The following is a 15,902-nucleotide window of genomic DNA, read 5'->3' on the forward strand; positions in this document are numbered from 1 at the left end:
TTTGCAGACAGTGTCAGGGGAGTGGTGGAACTCAGTGGTTGACCCCTGCCTTTATTTCACTGAGGCTAAGCCACGTCTTGATAAGCGACCCCTATTCTACTAAAGACTCATTTCATTTCTCTGCGTAGCACTTAACAATTTTTGTCATATATGCATATACTTGTACTATAATTTACTTTTTTCTTTAAATTGACATTTAGATAAAATTTTTGAAAAACACCTTATTTGCAGTACATAAAAAAGAACAGCATTTAACTGTCATAAATAGACATGAAAAATGAAAGCAGAACAATATCACTAAATTTTAAACAATAAAATACAAGTAAACCGAATCTTTTAGATTATTAGGTTTACTAGTATTTAACCTTTTAGATTATATATATTTACATATGGGCTTCCCTCATGGTGCTAGTGGTAAAGAACCCAGCTGCCAATGCAGGAGACATAAGAGATGCAGGTTCAATCCCTGGGTTGGGAAGTTCCCCTGGAGGAAGGCATGGCAACCCACTCCAGTATTCTTGCCTGGAGAATTCCATGGACAGAGGAGCCCGGCAGGCTACAGTCCATAGGGTCACAAAGAGTTGGACACAACTGAAGTGACTTAGGACAACACATATTTATATATGTATTCAAAACCTCTTAATCATTCTATAGCTGAAATAGGTACATCTCATTGAGGTGACGATTTTATGACCAGTTGGAAGTAACAAGATGTTCCAGTTCATGTTGCTTCAAGGTGAAATGAGGTTCACTGCCAAGAAAATGATTCTGTATTTTAGCTTTGATGATGAGCTGCAGCAGCAACGGTCCCATGACAAATGAGTGGCAAAAGGCAACATTTTGAGCTCACGCCACCCTCCGCCCCCTGTTCTTCCATCTTGGCAGTCTCCTAGGCATGAGGTGGTGCATGGTGGCAGGAGGTCAGCTGAAACCTCTGTCCTTGTTCTCACAGCACCTGGGTCTACCCAGGGAGAGAGAGGGATTAAACATAGGGACTTAACAGGAAGAGGGTGTTCTGACCGTGCCAAGGGGGATGGCTGGCCTAACCTGGGCCTGGTGGAAGAAAAGGTTACACTCTTCACACTTACATACGTCCATCATAAACAACTACTGGAAGGCTACTGAGTGCTAGGTCGTGGTGATGCAAAGACGACTAAGACCTGTGAGACTCACTCTCTCTAGAAGCTCAGGACATGGTGAGGAGAGACAGACTCTCGGATGATTATAATACGATGTAACTGCCAGATACAATGAGAGCAAAAACGTAATGACATCATGGAAGGACAAGAAGGGCCCCTGCTGACTGCAGGCAGGGAAGAAGGCTCCCTAGAATGTGCTCATGTACCTCTCAGGTAAAAGAAGCCCAAAGGTGAGCAGTGAAGGGCTATTAAAGTGATTCCACAGAGTCTTTAAATAAGTGATTCCTACTATTTCAATGTTCCATTATCCCTACAGCATGACCCTCATCCTTGAGGTTTAATATGACTTCTCACATTCCAGCCATCACAACAATATCCAAGAAGCAAGACGGTTAAAGGACAAAGAACGGTGGGATACTTTATAAGGCAACTTCCAGGAGGCTGCCCACAAAGCTTCTATTTATACATCTTTGGACATACAAAGAGACCTGCCTCTTGAGAAATCTGTATGCCGGTCAGGAAGCAACAGTTAGAACCGGACATGAAAAACAGACTGGTTCCAAGTAGGAAAAGGAGTACGTCAAGGTTGTATATTGTCACCCTGCTTATTTAATTTATATGCAGAGTACATCATGAGAAACACTGGGCTGGATGAAGCACAAGCTGGAATCAAGATTGCCGGGAGAAATATCAATAACCTCACATATGCAGATGACACCACCCTTACGGCAGAAAGTAAAGAGGAACTAAAGAGCCTCTTGATGAAAGTGAAGGAGGAGAGTGAAAAAGTTGGCTTAAAGTTCTCAACATTGAGTAAACTAAGATCATGGCATCCAGCCCCATCACTTCATGGCAGATAGATGGGGAAACAGTGGAAACAGTGGCAGACTTTATTTTGGGGGGTTCCAAAATCACTGCAGATGGTGACTGCAACCATGAAATTAAAAGATGCTTACTCCTTGGAAGGAAAGTTATCACCAACCTAGACAGCATATTAAAAAGCAGAGACAGTACTTTGCCAACAAAGGTCCATCTGGTCAAGGCTATAGTTTTTCCAGTGGTCATGTACGGATGTAAGAGTTGGACTATAAAGAAAGCTGAGCACAGAAGAATTGATGCTTTTGAACTGTGGTGTTGGAGAAGACTCTTGAGAGTCCCTTGGACTGCAAGGAGATCCAACCAGTCCTGAGTGTTCACTGGAAGGACTGACGTTGAAGCTGAAACTCCAATACTTTGTCTACCTGATGCAAAGAGCTGACTCATTTGAAAAGACCCTGATGCTGGGAAAGATTGAAGGCAGGAGGAGAAAGGGATGACAGAGGAGGAGATGGTTGGATGGCATCACCGACACAATGGACATGAAATTGGGTAAATTCCAGGAGTTGGTGATGGACAGGGAGGCCTGACGTGCTGCAGTCCATGGGGCCGCAAAGAGTCAGACACGACTGAGCGACTGAACTGAATTGGACAAAGTTAAGATACATGGCCACATCTAGCTGCAAAGGATAAGGAACTTCGTCTTTTTAGCTGGGAGTCAGTGTGCCTCTCTAAAACTAAGTTCTTAATTCTAAAGAATAAAAAGAAAATGGATTTGGGAAGGCAAATCCCTACCATGATGCGAAATAGCACCCTCAAAATTTAGGGTGATTTAAAAAAAAAAAAATTTAGGGTGATGACTTTCCAATGCCTGACCTTACCACCAACTTAATCCAAATCTCATGATATAGGCGAGAGTACTTCTGGGAAGATTTTCTATACACAATGTATTACTTAAGAAAATTTTACTTGCAAGTATCAGAAAACCAAGTTCAAGTCAGTGTGAAAAAAATATGGTCCCCATATTCCAAAACCCTGAGATCTCGGCTCTGACCGTGGCTTGATCCAGAAGTTCAAAAAGTTTCCATCTCTTGGCTCCAGCTCTCCATGTTTAAACCATACCCATTTTGGTTCTGGTGGGTCTGGATTCTTAGAAGAACCAACTGACTTCAAGAGCTCTCATCTCATACCGGGCAAGGCCCAAGTCCACTGGCTAGGAGAAGGTCCGTGTTTGCTAGCCCCAGCAAAGACTCAGGTTCATGCCAACTGATGTGACGTCCTGCCCTTCCCTCGACCAGTGGCCGGATCGATAAAGCTGCAGTGATCACTTGACCTGAGTTCTAACCGTCCACCCTTGGAGCCCTGGAGGCCCTTCTAGTCTATTTGAGGCTGAAAATGACGGGTGGATCCCCAAAGAAAAGTGGTGCTCTTATCTGAAGGAGAGGACTTAAGACATTGGAACTGCCAACCTTTTAATACTCCAGTGCTGCTGAAAACCCTGTTGGGGTGAATTGGAGAAAACAGAGAAATGTAATATTTCTTGCCCGCATCCCTGTGAATCAGACTCATGGTAAGAGAATCTGCTTCTTAAACTGACAAATAACAAAAGAAATGCCAGCTATTAAGAAAATGTCTGTAATGTTGATTCTGACATCCTAGACCCATTAATCTCCTTGGCTTTTAGTGACAGGAACCTATTAGAACACTAGGTAGCTGTCTGGAAGCAAAAACAAAGTTCTCAGGTTATGAACAACCTAATCTCTCTGGGTTTTTAGATGTGGGTCAGTCACAGGAGTATTGGGTGTAAAGCTGGTGTTTCTGCCTTTGGCCTTGCCCAGCGTCCAAGAGGAAATGGCGGAATAGAGGACGCAAAGAACTTCCTGCAGCCCTGAGAAGGGGGCTGATGTGGGGTTTTCTAAGTCCAGGTGCCACCTTGTGTTTGTAAGTACAACTGCAGCGCTATCCTCTCCGAGATCTGACAGGTAGACCAAATGATCAGGCTGGTGTCTTTCAAAGATAGTGTTACCCGAATGAGCTGATTTACAAAACAGAAAAGACTCACAGCAAACTTACAATTACTAAAGGGTAACAAGGACCTACCGTGTAGCACAGAGAATTGTATTCAATATCATGCAATAAACTATAGTGGAAAAGAATCTGAAAAAATATATCTATATAACTGAATCACTTTTCTGTATACCTGAAACTAACACAACATTGTAAATTAACTATTGTTGTTGTTCATTCACTAAGTCATGTCTGATTCTTTGCAATCTAATAGACTGCAGCCCGCCAGGCTCCTCTGTCCATGGCGTTTTCCAGGCGAGAGTACTGGAGTGGGTTGCCATTTTCTACTCCAGGAGATCTTCCTGAACCAGGGATTGAGCCCACATGTCTTGCATTGGCAGGCAGATTCTTTACCACTGAGCAATACTTCAGTTTTAAAAATGGTTGAAACAAAATACAAGATGGCATTACATGCCTCGTGATTGTATATGGGCAACACCTAGACAAATGCAATGAGTCAAAAGGCGACGGTCACACGCCCAAAATAACAGCAAACAGGGACTCCAACAAAAACTTCTCCATGAATGTTCACAGAAGTACTATTCACAACAGCCCCAAAGTGGAAATAATCTGAATGTCTATTAACAGATGAATGAATAAACAAAATGTGGCCCATTCACATAATGAAATTATTTAACCATAAAACACGAATGAAGCACTGATACATGCTATTATATACATGAACCTCAAAAACATGATGCTATGGGAAAGAAGCTGGACATAAAAGGCCACATATTGTCTGATTCTATGTTTATGAAATGTTCAGAATAGGTAAATCCAAAGAGACAAAGCAGACTGGTCACTGCTAGGACTGAGCGACTTCACTTTCCCTTCTCCCTTTCACGCACTGGAGAAGGAAATGGCAACCCACTCCAGTGTTCTTGCCTGGAGAATCCCAGGGACGGGGGAGCCTGGTGGGCTGCCGTCTATGGGGTTGCGCAGAGTCGGACACAACTGAAGCGACTTAGCAGTAGCAACAGCAGGAGCTAGGGAGAGAAGGAAAGTTGCTGCAGAACAGGTAAGGGTTTCCCCTGGGGATGATGAACTTTGAACAAATGTCTTTGAACTAGATAGAGATGATACTTGCACAACATTGAGTACTAAATGCCACTGAACTGTTCGCTTTTAAATGGTCAGTTTTATGTTACATGGATTTTAATCTTAATTAAAAAAAATAAATTGCCTTACCTCTGGGCCTCCATTCCCTCACAGTCCCTCCAGTCATGTCCCACTCATTCAGCTACTTCATGAAGAATAAAAAGTAACTGATAGTCATTGTTTTTATTAATTTTTTCTGAAAACGAAATGAACATGGTAAAAGGATTTTTTTTTCAGTGATATACACTCCTGGTTTCCAATCTTATGGCCCCAAGAAGAGATATTTACTGTACATCTACTAAGGGCCCCATACTACTGGTCTGGCAGCCACACTTGGAGAACCAAAGCCCAGACCTCTATCTGCTAAGTTTGTTCAAGATAATTTAGGCTTTCTATAACACACTCGTCAAACTCGTTAGAACCTCTGCCCACTGCCTGGTTCCCAACCACTCCTGCATTTTAGGGAGCTGTTATGATAGCACCCCTCTTTCAGGCACCAACATCTGTGTTAGTTATCTATGCTGCATAACAAACGGCCCCTAACTTTAGCACTTTAAAAACATGGATTATCTCAGTTTCTGTGGGTAAAGAATTTGGACATAGCTTAACTGGGTGCCTCTGGTACAGAGGGCTGCAATCAAGTTCTTGGCCAAGGATGCAATCATCTCAGGGTTCAACTATGTGAGAATCCATGCTAAGCTCACTTACGTGACCACTTGCCAGGCCTCCAGTTCTCACTGACAGCTGGTGAGACATGAGTTCCTTGACATGTGGGCCCCCCTAGGGGCAACAATAGTGGGCTGACTAGCATTCTCTCCCCTATTCCTGGTCACATGGAACCTCAGAATGTGGAAAGGTCTCTGCAGATGCAATTAGTTAGGATAAGATGAGGTCATACTAGGTTAGGGTGACCCCTAAATCCAATGACTGGTGTCTTTGGAAGAGGAAGGAACACAGAGGCACACGGAGAAGGTCATGTGAAGATCAAGGCAGAGATTAGAGGGATACACCTGTAGGCCAAAGGACTGCTGGGAGCCACCAGCAGCTGGCAGAGATAGAAATGACCCTTCCTAGAGTCTTCAGAGGGAGCAGGGCCCTTCTGACACCTGGATTTCAGACTTTGGGCCTGCAGGACTGTAGAGCATAAATTTCCATTGTTTTAAGTCACCTAGTTTATGGTAATTTGCTATGGCAGCCCCAGGAAACTAATAAAGCTGCTCACATTTGAGCTGGCTTTCCTCAGAGCAAATGGGGAAGAGAATGGGAAAGCAAGAGAGGGGTACCCAGGAGGGAAGCCACAGCCTTTTTGTAATCTAATCTCAGACATGAGAGCCCAATATTTGAAGTGAGTCTCTAGGTCAGCCCATGAGCACAGTGAGGGGATTACACAAGACCATGAATACCAAGAGGCATAGGCATCTCTGAGGGTTATCTTAGGCTGTCTACCACGTTCCTTGATTTCTTGAACAAATATTTATCAAACACCTACTGTGGGCTAGGTGTTGAGGATGGAACTAATAATGCAGATAAGATTCCTTCCCTTTTTGAGAATATTTAATATAATAGAGGAGAGGACCCTAAAGAAAAAAAAGTGGATATATAAATTAAAATTGTGATAAGTACAAGGAAGTGAATTATGAGGTAATACGAATAATTGATTTAGACTGAACCAAGTGTCAGGCCTTGGCTGAGATGGTTGGATGGCATCACCGACATAATGGACATGAATTTGAGCAAGCTCCGGGAGCTGGTGATGGACAGAAAAGCCTGGTGTGCGACCATGGGGTCACAAAGAGTCAGACACGACTGAGCGACTGAACTGAACTGAAGGGTCAGGCCTGGGGCTTCCCAGGTGGCTCAGTGGTAAAGAATCTGCCAGCCAGTGTTGGAGATGTGGGTTCAGTCCCTGGGGTGGGAAGATCCCCTGGAGAAGGGAATGGCAACCCATTCCAGTAGTCTTGCCTGAGAAATCCCATGGACAGAGGAGCCTGGTGGCTACAGTCCAATTAGTCACAAAGAATTGGGCACAACTAAGTGACTGAGCATACAAACACCAGGGTTAGGCCCAGTCTTTCTGATGAATTAATATTTAGAATGTGGTTGAAGAACACGTAGGAATTGGCCTCTGTGTGCCAAGGAGAGAAAGTTTCTAGATAGAGGGACAACATCTGCAGATGAGAGATGTTGAGTTTAGCTGCGAGACTCAGAATGCGTACGGCTCAGACCTCATCTCTGAATCTCTATGTAGCACAGTGCCTGGCACGGAGAGGGACCTGAGAAATTCTTACTGAAAGAACCAAAGAAACCAAGGCACCTTCTATTTCCTAACTGTCGTAGATAATGTTAATCCAAGTCATTTCAAAATTTTCTCCCACAGTTCACTGCAGAATCACTTTCTTATTTGTGTTACAACAGGCAAAGCTGCTATAACAAAAAGCTGTAAATACATGAAAGCTCAACACAAGAGATTTTTTTTTTCATTCTTCTCTCATATAACAATCTTGAGAGGATGCTGAGATCAACAGGGCAGAGTTCTCTTCCATCCAGGTATCTTCCATTTTAAAGTCTTGCCTTCTCCAGAACCTGGTCATCATCTTCCAGCTGGCAGAGTAAGTGAGAGCATCTGTTGACAGATTTTCCAGGCCAGGCCTGGATATATGCACGTCGTCTTCTGCTCACTTTCCATTGTGGGAGAGCATAGACACATGGCCACACCGACTTTATGGGGGATGGAGAATGTCCTGTAGGTGTATGGCCAATAAAGAGGACACTATGTCTGCACCGCAAAATATATCCCATTATGTGTCCAATTCTCTGGTACATTCCTCAAGAACCTCAAATTAACCAGATAAAAAAGAACTCTAGATTTCTCACTCTCATCAAGTCTTTCATTCACCGAATGGCACCACCATCTATGCAAGTTGCATAAGGTGGTCTCTTAAAAGTTATTCTTTTTTTAAAGTATTTATTTTTATTGCTTTTATTTGGCTGCCCTGGGTCTTAGTTGCCACATGTGGGATCTAGTTCTCTGGCCAGGGACTGAACTTGGGCCTGAGGTATTCAGAGTTCAGAGTCTTAGCTACTGGACCACCAGGGAAGTCCTGAAAATTATTCTTGATTTGTTTCTTATTCTCATCTTCCTCATGGAGTTCTTCAGGAAGTTCTTTCAATTCCACCTCCAAAACATCATAAACCAATCTACTTTATCTTTATGGCCACTGTCTTAGTTCAAGCATCATAATAATCTGGGCTATTCCAACAGCCTCTTAATAACTGTTCACGTCTCCACTTTCACTTGTCCGTATTTAATTCTCCATACAGCAGAGTCTTATCTTTAAAAACATAAATTTGATCAGACCCCTCTTTAGTTTAAAACCTTCCAGTGGCTTAGAATAAAATCCAAAGTTCTCATCATGACCCTAAAGGTGTATATCAGCAGTCCCCAACCTTTTTGGCACCAGGAACCACTTTCTAGGAAGACAATTTTTCTACGGACCAGGGTAGGGGAGAGGGGATGGTTTCGGGATGATTCAAGCGCATTACACTTACTGTGCACTTTGTTTCTATTATTATATCAGCTCCACCTCAGGTCAGGCATCAGATTCCAGAGGCTGGGGACCGCTGGCGTAGATGATACAACCCTCTTCACCTTTCCGACCTCATCCTTTACTGCTCTCTCCTACTCTCCCTGCTCCAGCTACAATGACCGAGCTGCTTCTTGACCACGTTTACCTAGCTTCTACTTTAACACTTTTACAACTGCTGTTTCATCTGCCCAGAAAGTGACCTGGATCTCCATAGACAGTTCCTTCTCATTTATCAGAGGTCTCAGCATCAGGGTTGCCACCTGGGAGACCTCTCCTGATCCTCTACTTTAAAAGTCCTGACACCCAGTTAATTCTCTTACCTCAGCATTGTTTACTTTCTTAGTATCCACAAACTGCTTTTCTTTCTTTAGTTTCTGCTGCTCTTTCTCAAAAAAAAAAAAAAAAAAATCCATGAGCAGGTACTGTGTCTTTTTTCTACTTTTTCCCCAGGGTCGAGTAGGCCTGGCACACAGCGGTGCTCAGTAAATAAGTGAATGAATGAAGAACCACCAAGAGGTGATTAACCAAATACTCTTTCAAGGTTCTTTGACAGGCTGTTGGTATAGCCTGGCTTCTCCACCCCCACTTCCCGACCCCTAATCTCCACCTCCCCTTGCCCAGGAGAGGTTTGGCAGAAGAGCAGCCGCATCTGGTGAGGCCCTCCTCTCTCCCACGGAGCTATGGGAGCCTGAATTTGCTGGCTACTCCACTTTCCGAAAGGGAAAGATACCCAGCTAAATGCCGACATGAGGAAGAGCGGAGCGAACGAGCCTTGGGGTCAGAGATCTGGGGGGCCCCTGCGGCAGAGCTGGTTCCAGAGCCCCCAGGCCAACCCCATGAGCTGTAGGCTGCTCCCCGCCGCCAGAGCCTAGGGGCTGCAGAGAGGGAGGGCCTGCACCCAGTTCAGCATTTGGTCCGCAGATGGGATGCTGATAGGCAAAGGCTTTAGTGTCCGGCTTTCATTGATTACTTGTTTTCTCGAGCCAGGCATTAAAAAAAAAAAAAAAAAGTCATCTGTGTTGGTTGAGTAACGAGCACAAACCTGCGTCCCAGTTCCGACTTGACCACTTCTCAGCTGTCCGCAGTTGTGTGCAAATGAGTTTCGCTCTCTGACAGCCTCAGTTACCTCACCTGTTAACAGGGAACAAGAACACACTTAGCTCAAAGGGCCAAATGCCTACTTTATAAAGATGAGACAAACTAAGGGAAGAAAAGAGCCTCACGTAAAGTAAACGCACCGTATATATACAACTATTATTGCTATTATTATATATAGAACTCTTGTTACCGCCTGACCCGCCCGGAGCCTCAGTTTCCAAGCCTGCATCACTAGTCGTTTATCTCCGGATCTTTCCGTAGGGCAGTTCCCGCGCCAGAAGCCCTGTCCACTGCGCAGGGACAAACTAGTTTGTAGTGCCACCCGCAGGCACCAGAGTCAGCTGGTGAGGGCCCGTAGCCCCGCCCCGCCGGCCCCTGACCCCTTTACGTCATCAGCTCGGCGCCAGCGCTGCGGAGGGCCCCGGGGCCTGTCCTGGGTGTGGCGCCACCTTGGGGAGGCCTTGGCGGACGCCTGCAAGTCGACTGCTTGGTTCGCGGGCGGCTCGGAAACCCCAGCTGACCGCGGCGAGGGGCGCGTGGAGCCGTGGGGACACGAAGTCGGGCGACAGGAGGGGCGGCCCAGAGCTCAGGCGGGGCACAACGCCGGCAGGCGGGCGGCCGGCCGGGCTGCCCGGCGCGGGTGTCCCGGCGATGTGTGGTGCTGAAGCGGCAGCGGGAGCAGCAGCGGCGGCGGCGGCGGGCTCGGCCTCGGCTTCGCGGCGGTGCCGGCGGCGAAGGCGGAGGCGCAGGCTCCTCCTCAGGACCTGGCGAACCCGGACCTAAGCGGCGGCCCCGCGAGGCCCCGACACAGCGCCCCTGATCGGGGCCTTCCCCGCCTCGCCCTGCCCCGGGAGCCTGCCTCCCCGGCCGGGGATGAGGCCGGGAGGCGGCCGCGCGGGGCCCAGCACAAAGACTTGTTCCCGGGAGCCGCTGCTGCTGCCGCCGCCAGCCTAGAGCCGCCTGCCGAAGCCGAGCCGGCCCCGGGGCCCTCGTCCCCTCAGGTTCCTGGGGGCGACTGCTGCCCGTCTCCCCGAGACCCAGGGCCCCGAGCGCTGAGCCCCTTGTTCCCCCGGCTGCGGTGGGATCGGGCAGCTGCGCAGCCTCCGCTGCTCCCGGCCTTGCGGGCCCCGCGGAGCATGTCGGAGAGCGATATGGAGAAAGCCATCAAGGTAAGTTGGGGGAGATGCCTCCCCGCTTTGTCTCTTTGGCATTCCTCTCGGCTTCAGCCTCAGAAAACGGAGAGAACTTAGAGATTCCAGCAACTCCGGCTTTCAGTTCCGTGGGTTCCAACTCCTGGGTTCCGTGGACTGCGTTTTACAGCGCTGAGGGCAAAGGGTTTGTGGAGGGCGCGGGAGGGACGTCCGACTCCCTCCGACTTACCTGCTTGAAGCGGGATGTGATTTGTACTTCCCTAGAATGGAGGGTGGGTGGTGTGGAGATACTTGATGGGAGTAGCACGTAGGGCGCCCTGATACTCTCTATTCGATCACTCCCCAAGTACCATTAGATTTTGTTTTCAGGTGATCTGCTGCAACAGCACTTGGAGAGTTGGATCTTACCCCTCGCTCCAGATTTGTTTGAAATCTGCAGTTTCAGCAGGAGGTGCTTCACCTTACAAAACCTGCCCTTTGGCAAATAGGTTGTTTTCACTTTTCCGTGTGGTTCCTCCCCTTTTCCTGTTTCCTTTTCCTTCTCCTGGGGGGCGTTGAGTTTATTTAGGAGGAGCTAATGGTGTCCTTTACATACCGCTCTGTTAACCAAAAAAAAAAAAAAAAAAGGCAAATATGAGTGTTCCAAAGTGGCCCAAATAAAATTTTGAAAAAAAAAACAAAAAACCCTGCTTTTTACTTTTTTTAAACAGGCAAACATTGCGGCAGTAAGTCACTAGGAGTCAGAAAGTTACCATTCAGCTGTACTGAGGAAATTAAGTTTCTTATGTAAATTGAACACTGAAGCTTAAAGTTTGATATTTATTACTTACTTATTTTACAGTATTAAGTCAAATCTGTGCATTTAGGAATTTCATTTTCTCTTGAGGGATGGGCACCTCGGGGTTATTTTCCCCATCAAGACACAATCACTACTACCAATATCTAATTAAGAACTTCCACTTCTAACAATTTTGGGGGTTACAAAGTTTATAGAAGTCATCAGTCATTTCAAAGAAAATTCACCTTTTAAAGGAGGCATCAAGACAGAACATATACATTAAGAAATATCAGATTTTAAATGATAGAATTAAAGGATCCAAAAGACTGCTTTGATAGATACATTTTTTTTTCTTTTGGTTTGGATTTCATTGGTATAGCATCATGTATTGCCTAAAGTTATATGATTGGGTTGTGAATCAAAATACATTTGGCAGGTTTTTAAATTCAGCTAGCATTATTTGCTTTGTGCAAGGTGTTGTGTTGGGCACTTGTGAAGCAAAGTCAAGAGCCCTAGATTGTCCCTCTTTTGTAGATCTTCTATCTAGATGGTGGAGTTAGTTAATAAACATTGTCAGGTGATTATAATTAAAAGACACATTTCTATCCCTGGATTGGGAAGATCTCCTGGAGGAGGAAATGGCAAGCCACTGCAGTATTCTTGCCTGGGAAATCCCATGGAAAGAGGAGCCTAGTGGGCAACAGTTCATGGGGTCGTGAAAGAGTTGGACACTACTTACTGACTGAGCACACATTAAAAAAGGTGGAGAGTGCTATTTTAGGAAGGGTGGGCAGGGAAGGTGTTCCTGAGGAGGTGACATTTGTATCAAGCTTTGAAGGGAATGAGGGAGCAAACCTCCATTGTCTTGGGGAAAAATATTATAGGCAGTGGGAACAAAAGATACAAAGGCCCTGAGGTAGGTGCAGGTCTCCTGTGACCCAGGAACAACAGGGTGACTGGAATGCAGTGGGTCAGTATAGATTATGTTGGAGCCAGGTAACCAGAAGCTCAAGTACATAGGGCCTTTAGGCCATTGCAAGAACTTTGGCTTGACCCTGAGTAGAAAGGGAAATCTGAGAGAGTTTTGAGCAGAAGAGATACATAGTTCTAGTGGGCAAATACATAAACGGGGAAGCAGTGTTACTGAGTGCTTATAGTAGTTTCTCCAGGTTGACTCATGAGTTGAAATCTCAGCCTCGCCATTCATTTAGCTGTGTCCTTGAATAAGTCACTTTACTTCTCTGTCACTTAGTTTTTTCATCCATAGGAAGAGGATAAAAAATCTCCCCAGCTCAGGTTTTTTTTTTTTTTGAGAATTTAATAAAAATGTACTTATAATACCTAACATTTAGTAAGAACCCAATGGATATTAGCTCATAGCAACTTAAGAATGGTTCAGAAAGAACTGTATGTAGTTTACTTCAGTTGGTCACTATTGTCCAACCTGATTTTCTTACTTTTTTTAAAGCTTTTCTTCTTGTACTTATTAGTAGATCACTGGTGAATCTTCCAATTGTATGTGTTCAACCTAATACAGATTGGTTGCCAGGGCCAGGGTCCAGCCCCGGCTGATCCAGGGAATTCGAAGGGGAGATGGCGTCAGCGAGTACACTGGCTTTAATTAAATATTAATCAAAGATATAAAGAGTAATAGAATGAGGATAGCTCAGTAGGAAAATTCAGTGGAGGAAAGAGGCTGAGTAACTTGGTTTACGTGGAAAACCAATAAAACTTCGAGACAAGAAGTTTGCACCACTTACGTAGGCCACAGGTGTCCTTCCGTTCTCCCGTGGGAGAGGAGACACTGAGGCCTCCCCGGTCGGATCCTAGAAGCACAGGCAAAATTAGTAAGCTTGGCGGGCCTCCGTGCTCCAGATGGGAACTCAGCCAGAGGTTGAAAGAAAGAATGACATGGGGAAACCAAGCTTCGATGAGCAAGGTCCGTAGCTTTATTTTCAACAGGGGCTTTTATACCATAAGTTGCACATAGAGGATAATAGGGGGTGTGAAATCATGCAAAGTCAGCAGTCTTTGATCCTTATCAAAACCAGCATTTCTTTTCTGCAAACTTATTGTATACAAATGGTTTAGGTCATTTACATCATCTTCTGGCCAGAAGGCCTATTAACATTTTATGACTCTGACAAAGGTTTGTCAACTGTAAGATTTATTTTCTCTAAGAGTAATTATTTTAAAGTTTGGCGCCATCCTCCTAAGGTGTTAGATAAAGTTGCATTCCTATAGGGCAGAGGTGCAGTGGGTTTACAACAAAGGAAAGAATTTATTACCTTAAGGGTCTAAAGTTGCTAACACCAAGGCCACTCCTTATTTTTTCTACATACCAACTATATTAATTAATACACATTCAAGGATACAATACAGGGGATGTTGAGACTTGGCAGCAAGCATTGGCTCATCAATGAAATCTTTTACTAGTTGTATTCTGACAGCTTCTAACTCTCCGAGAGGCTCTAAGCTATTTGAATATCTTAAGCTTCCCGTGCCTCTCGTGGTTGGGAGACTGTAAACAATCGTATGCATAGCTGTAGGAGTCCGGGTAAACTGGTCAGGCAAGTTAGAGAGCCATCTGAGGGGTTTGGATTTAAACACTCCCTATTATGCCCAGGAACTTTATTAACTGGAGCTGTAAGTTAACTCTTTTTCAGAGAGAGCGAGATGGTGGTCGGGGACAGCCTCCCGTAAAGTCAGAGGTGACAGCACAAAACAGTAAAGTAGGCAGACTCTGGTTTTGGGGGTAAATGCTCGAGAATATCCAGGGGGACTCCTGAGGCTCGATCCCGCCTTTGTGTATGCCGAGCCTCCTTCCTCATGACCTTTGCCACAGGCGGAGTTCCTCACGCTGGCTCCCAGCAATTAGTGAAGTTTTTGAAAATATCTAACAACCAGTACTGAATAGGATATACTCCTTGGAAGCAAGCCAGCATCACATCAATTAAAACTTTTGGTTTGTGGTGTCTTATATTCATTGTTTTGGTTTTTTGAGGTTGTCCCTCATTTGGTGAGAACTGAGACCTCTAGAGTTCAGCTGGAAAAGCTATTTTCCTGGGTTTTCACTACAACATTTAAACTTCTGCTGCCTCGTTACCTGAGAATGGGTTGACTGGACTTTAAGATATCATCCTATTACTCTTAAATATTTAGGATAAGGCCAGCTGGCTACAACCATAGGCTCTGTCTTCTCAGTTTTGTCTCTCCTGCCATAGCCCGTGACTTCAGAACTCCCAGGTCACTTAGCTAAACCTGGATAATGAGCGTTTGGGGATTATGGGATTAGAAATTGCCTTACATATTTGTTTTCTGTTGTATATCGCAGTTTTTAATATTTGATGAACTTAATAAAAATTCATTTCCGTAGTTTTAAAAAACATTAAAAAAATTTCAGTTATAATTCACATATGATAAAGTTCACCCAAGATAAGTGTATAATTCAGTCATTTTTAGTAAACTTAGAGTTGTGCATCTGTCCTCACTATCCAGCTTTAGAATTTTTCCATACACTCCCCACTTCCCCTGAGAGTTCATTCTGCCTCACTGTGGTCAGCCTGTACACTCACTCCCCACCCCAGACAACTTTATTGATCTGCTTTCTGTCACTATTATTTTGTCTTCTCTAAAAATTCCAAATAATTGAAATTATATACATGTAGTCTTATGTATTTGACTTTCACTGAGACTCACGTCCATCGAGTCAGTGATGCCATCCAGCCATCTCATCCTCTGTCGTCCCCTTCTCCTCCTGCCCCCAATCCCTCCCAGCATCAGGGTCTTTTCCAGTGAATCAACTCTTCGCATGAGGTGGCCAAAGTACTGGAGTTTCAGCTTTAGCATCATTCCTTCCAAAGAAATCCCAGGGCTGATCTCCTTCAGAATGGACTGGTTGGATCTCCTTGCAGTCCAAGGGACTCTCAAGAGTCTTCTCCAACACCACAGTTCAAAGGCATCAAATCTTCGGCACTCAGCCTTCTTCACAGTCCAACTCTCACATCCATACATGACCACAGGAAAAACCATAGCCTTGACTAGACGAACCTTTGTTGGCAAAGTAATGTCTTTGCTTTTGAATATGCTATCTAGGTTGGTCATAACTTTCCTTCCAAGGAGTAAGCATCTTTTAATTTCATGGCTGCAGTCACCATCTGCAGTGATT

At 45.0% G+C, this 15,902-nt stretch overlaps 1 protein-coding gene and 1 long non-coding RNA gene across 12 annotated transcripts in view; one reads left to right on the forward strand and one right to left on the reverse strand.

The window, feature by feature from the left end:
• The window catches only part of LOC138991475 (uncharacterized), a 57,460-nt gene extending 47,279 nt beyond the window's left edge, over window positions 1–10,181 (reverse strand). For 2 of the 6 annotated variants that reach the window (XR_011467427.1, XR_011467429.1), the window contains exons 1-2: window positions 9,996–10,160; window positions 9,750–9,838 (exon numbers count right to left, since the gene is read on the reverse strand). This is a non-coding gene — a long non-coding RNA (uncharacterized lncRNA). Of the gene's footprint in view, window positions 1–9,749; window positions 9,839–9,945 lie in introns of all 6 variants that reach the window. The other 4 variants (XR_011467428.1, XR_011467432.1, XR_011467431.1 and 1 more) reach the window with 4 other exon arrangements.
• A 98-nt stretch (window positions 10,182–10,279) lies between these two features.
• Window positions 10,280–15,902, forward strand: part of MAPKAPK5 (MAPK activated protein kinase 5) — a 33,604-nt gene continuing 27,981 nt past the window's right edge. For 4 of the 6 annotated variants that reach the window (XM_070386040.1, XM_070386042.1, XM_070386043.1 and 1 more), the window contains exon 1: window positions 10,283–10,974. In XM_070386040.1, coding sequence (XP_070242141.1) covers window positions 10,942–10,974 — 33 coding nt within the window. In that variant the 5' untranslated portion in view covers window positions 10,283–10,941. Of the gene's footprint in view, window positions 10,975–15,902 lie in introns of all 6 variants that reach the window. The other 2 variants (XM_070386045.1, XM_070386041.1) reach the window with 2 other exon arrangements.

Source organism: Bos mutus, chromosome 17, assembly GCF_027580195.1.
Source record: "Bos mutus isolate GX-2022 chromosome 17, NWIPB_WYAK_1.1, whole genome shotgun sequence".
Lineage (NCBI taxonomy): Eukaryota > Metazoa > Chordata > Mammalia > Artiodactyla > Bovidae > Bos > Bos mutus.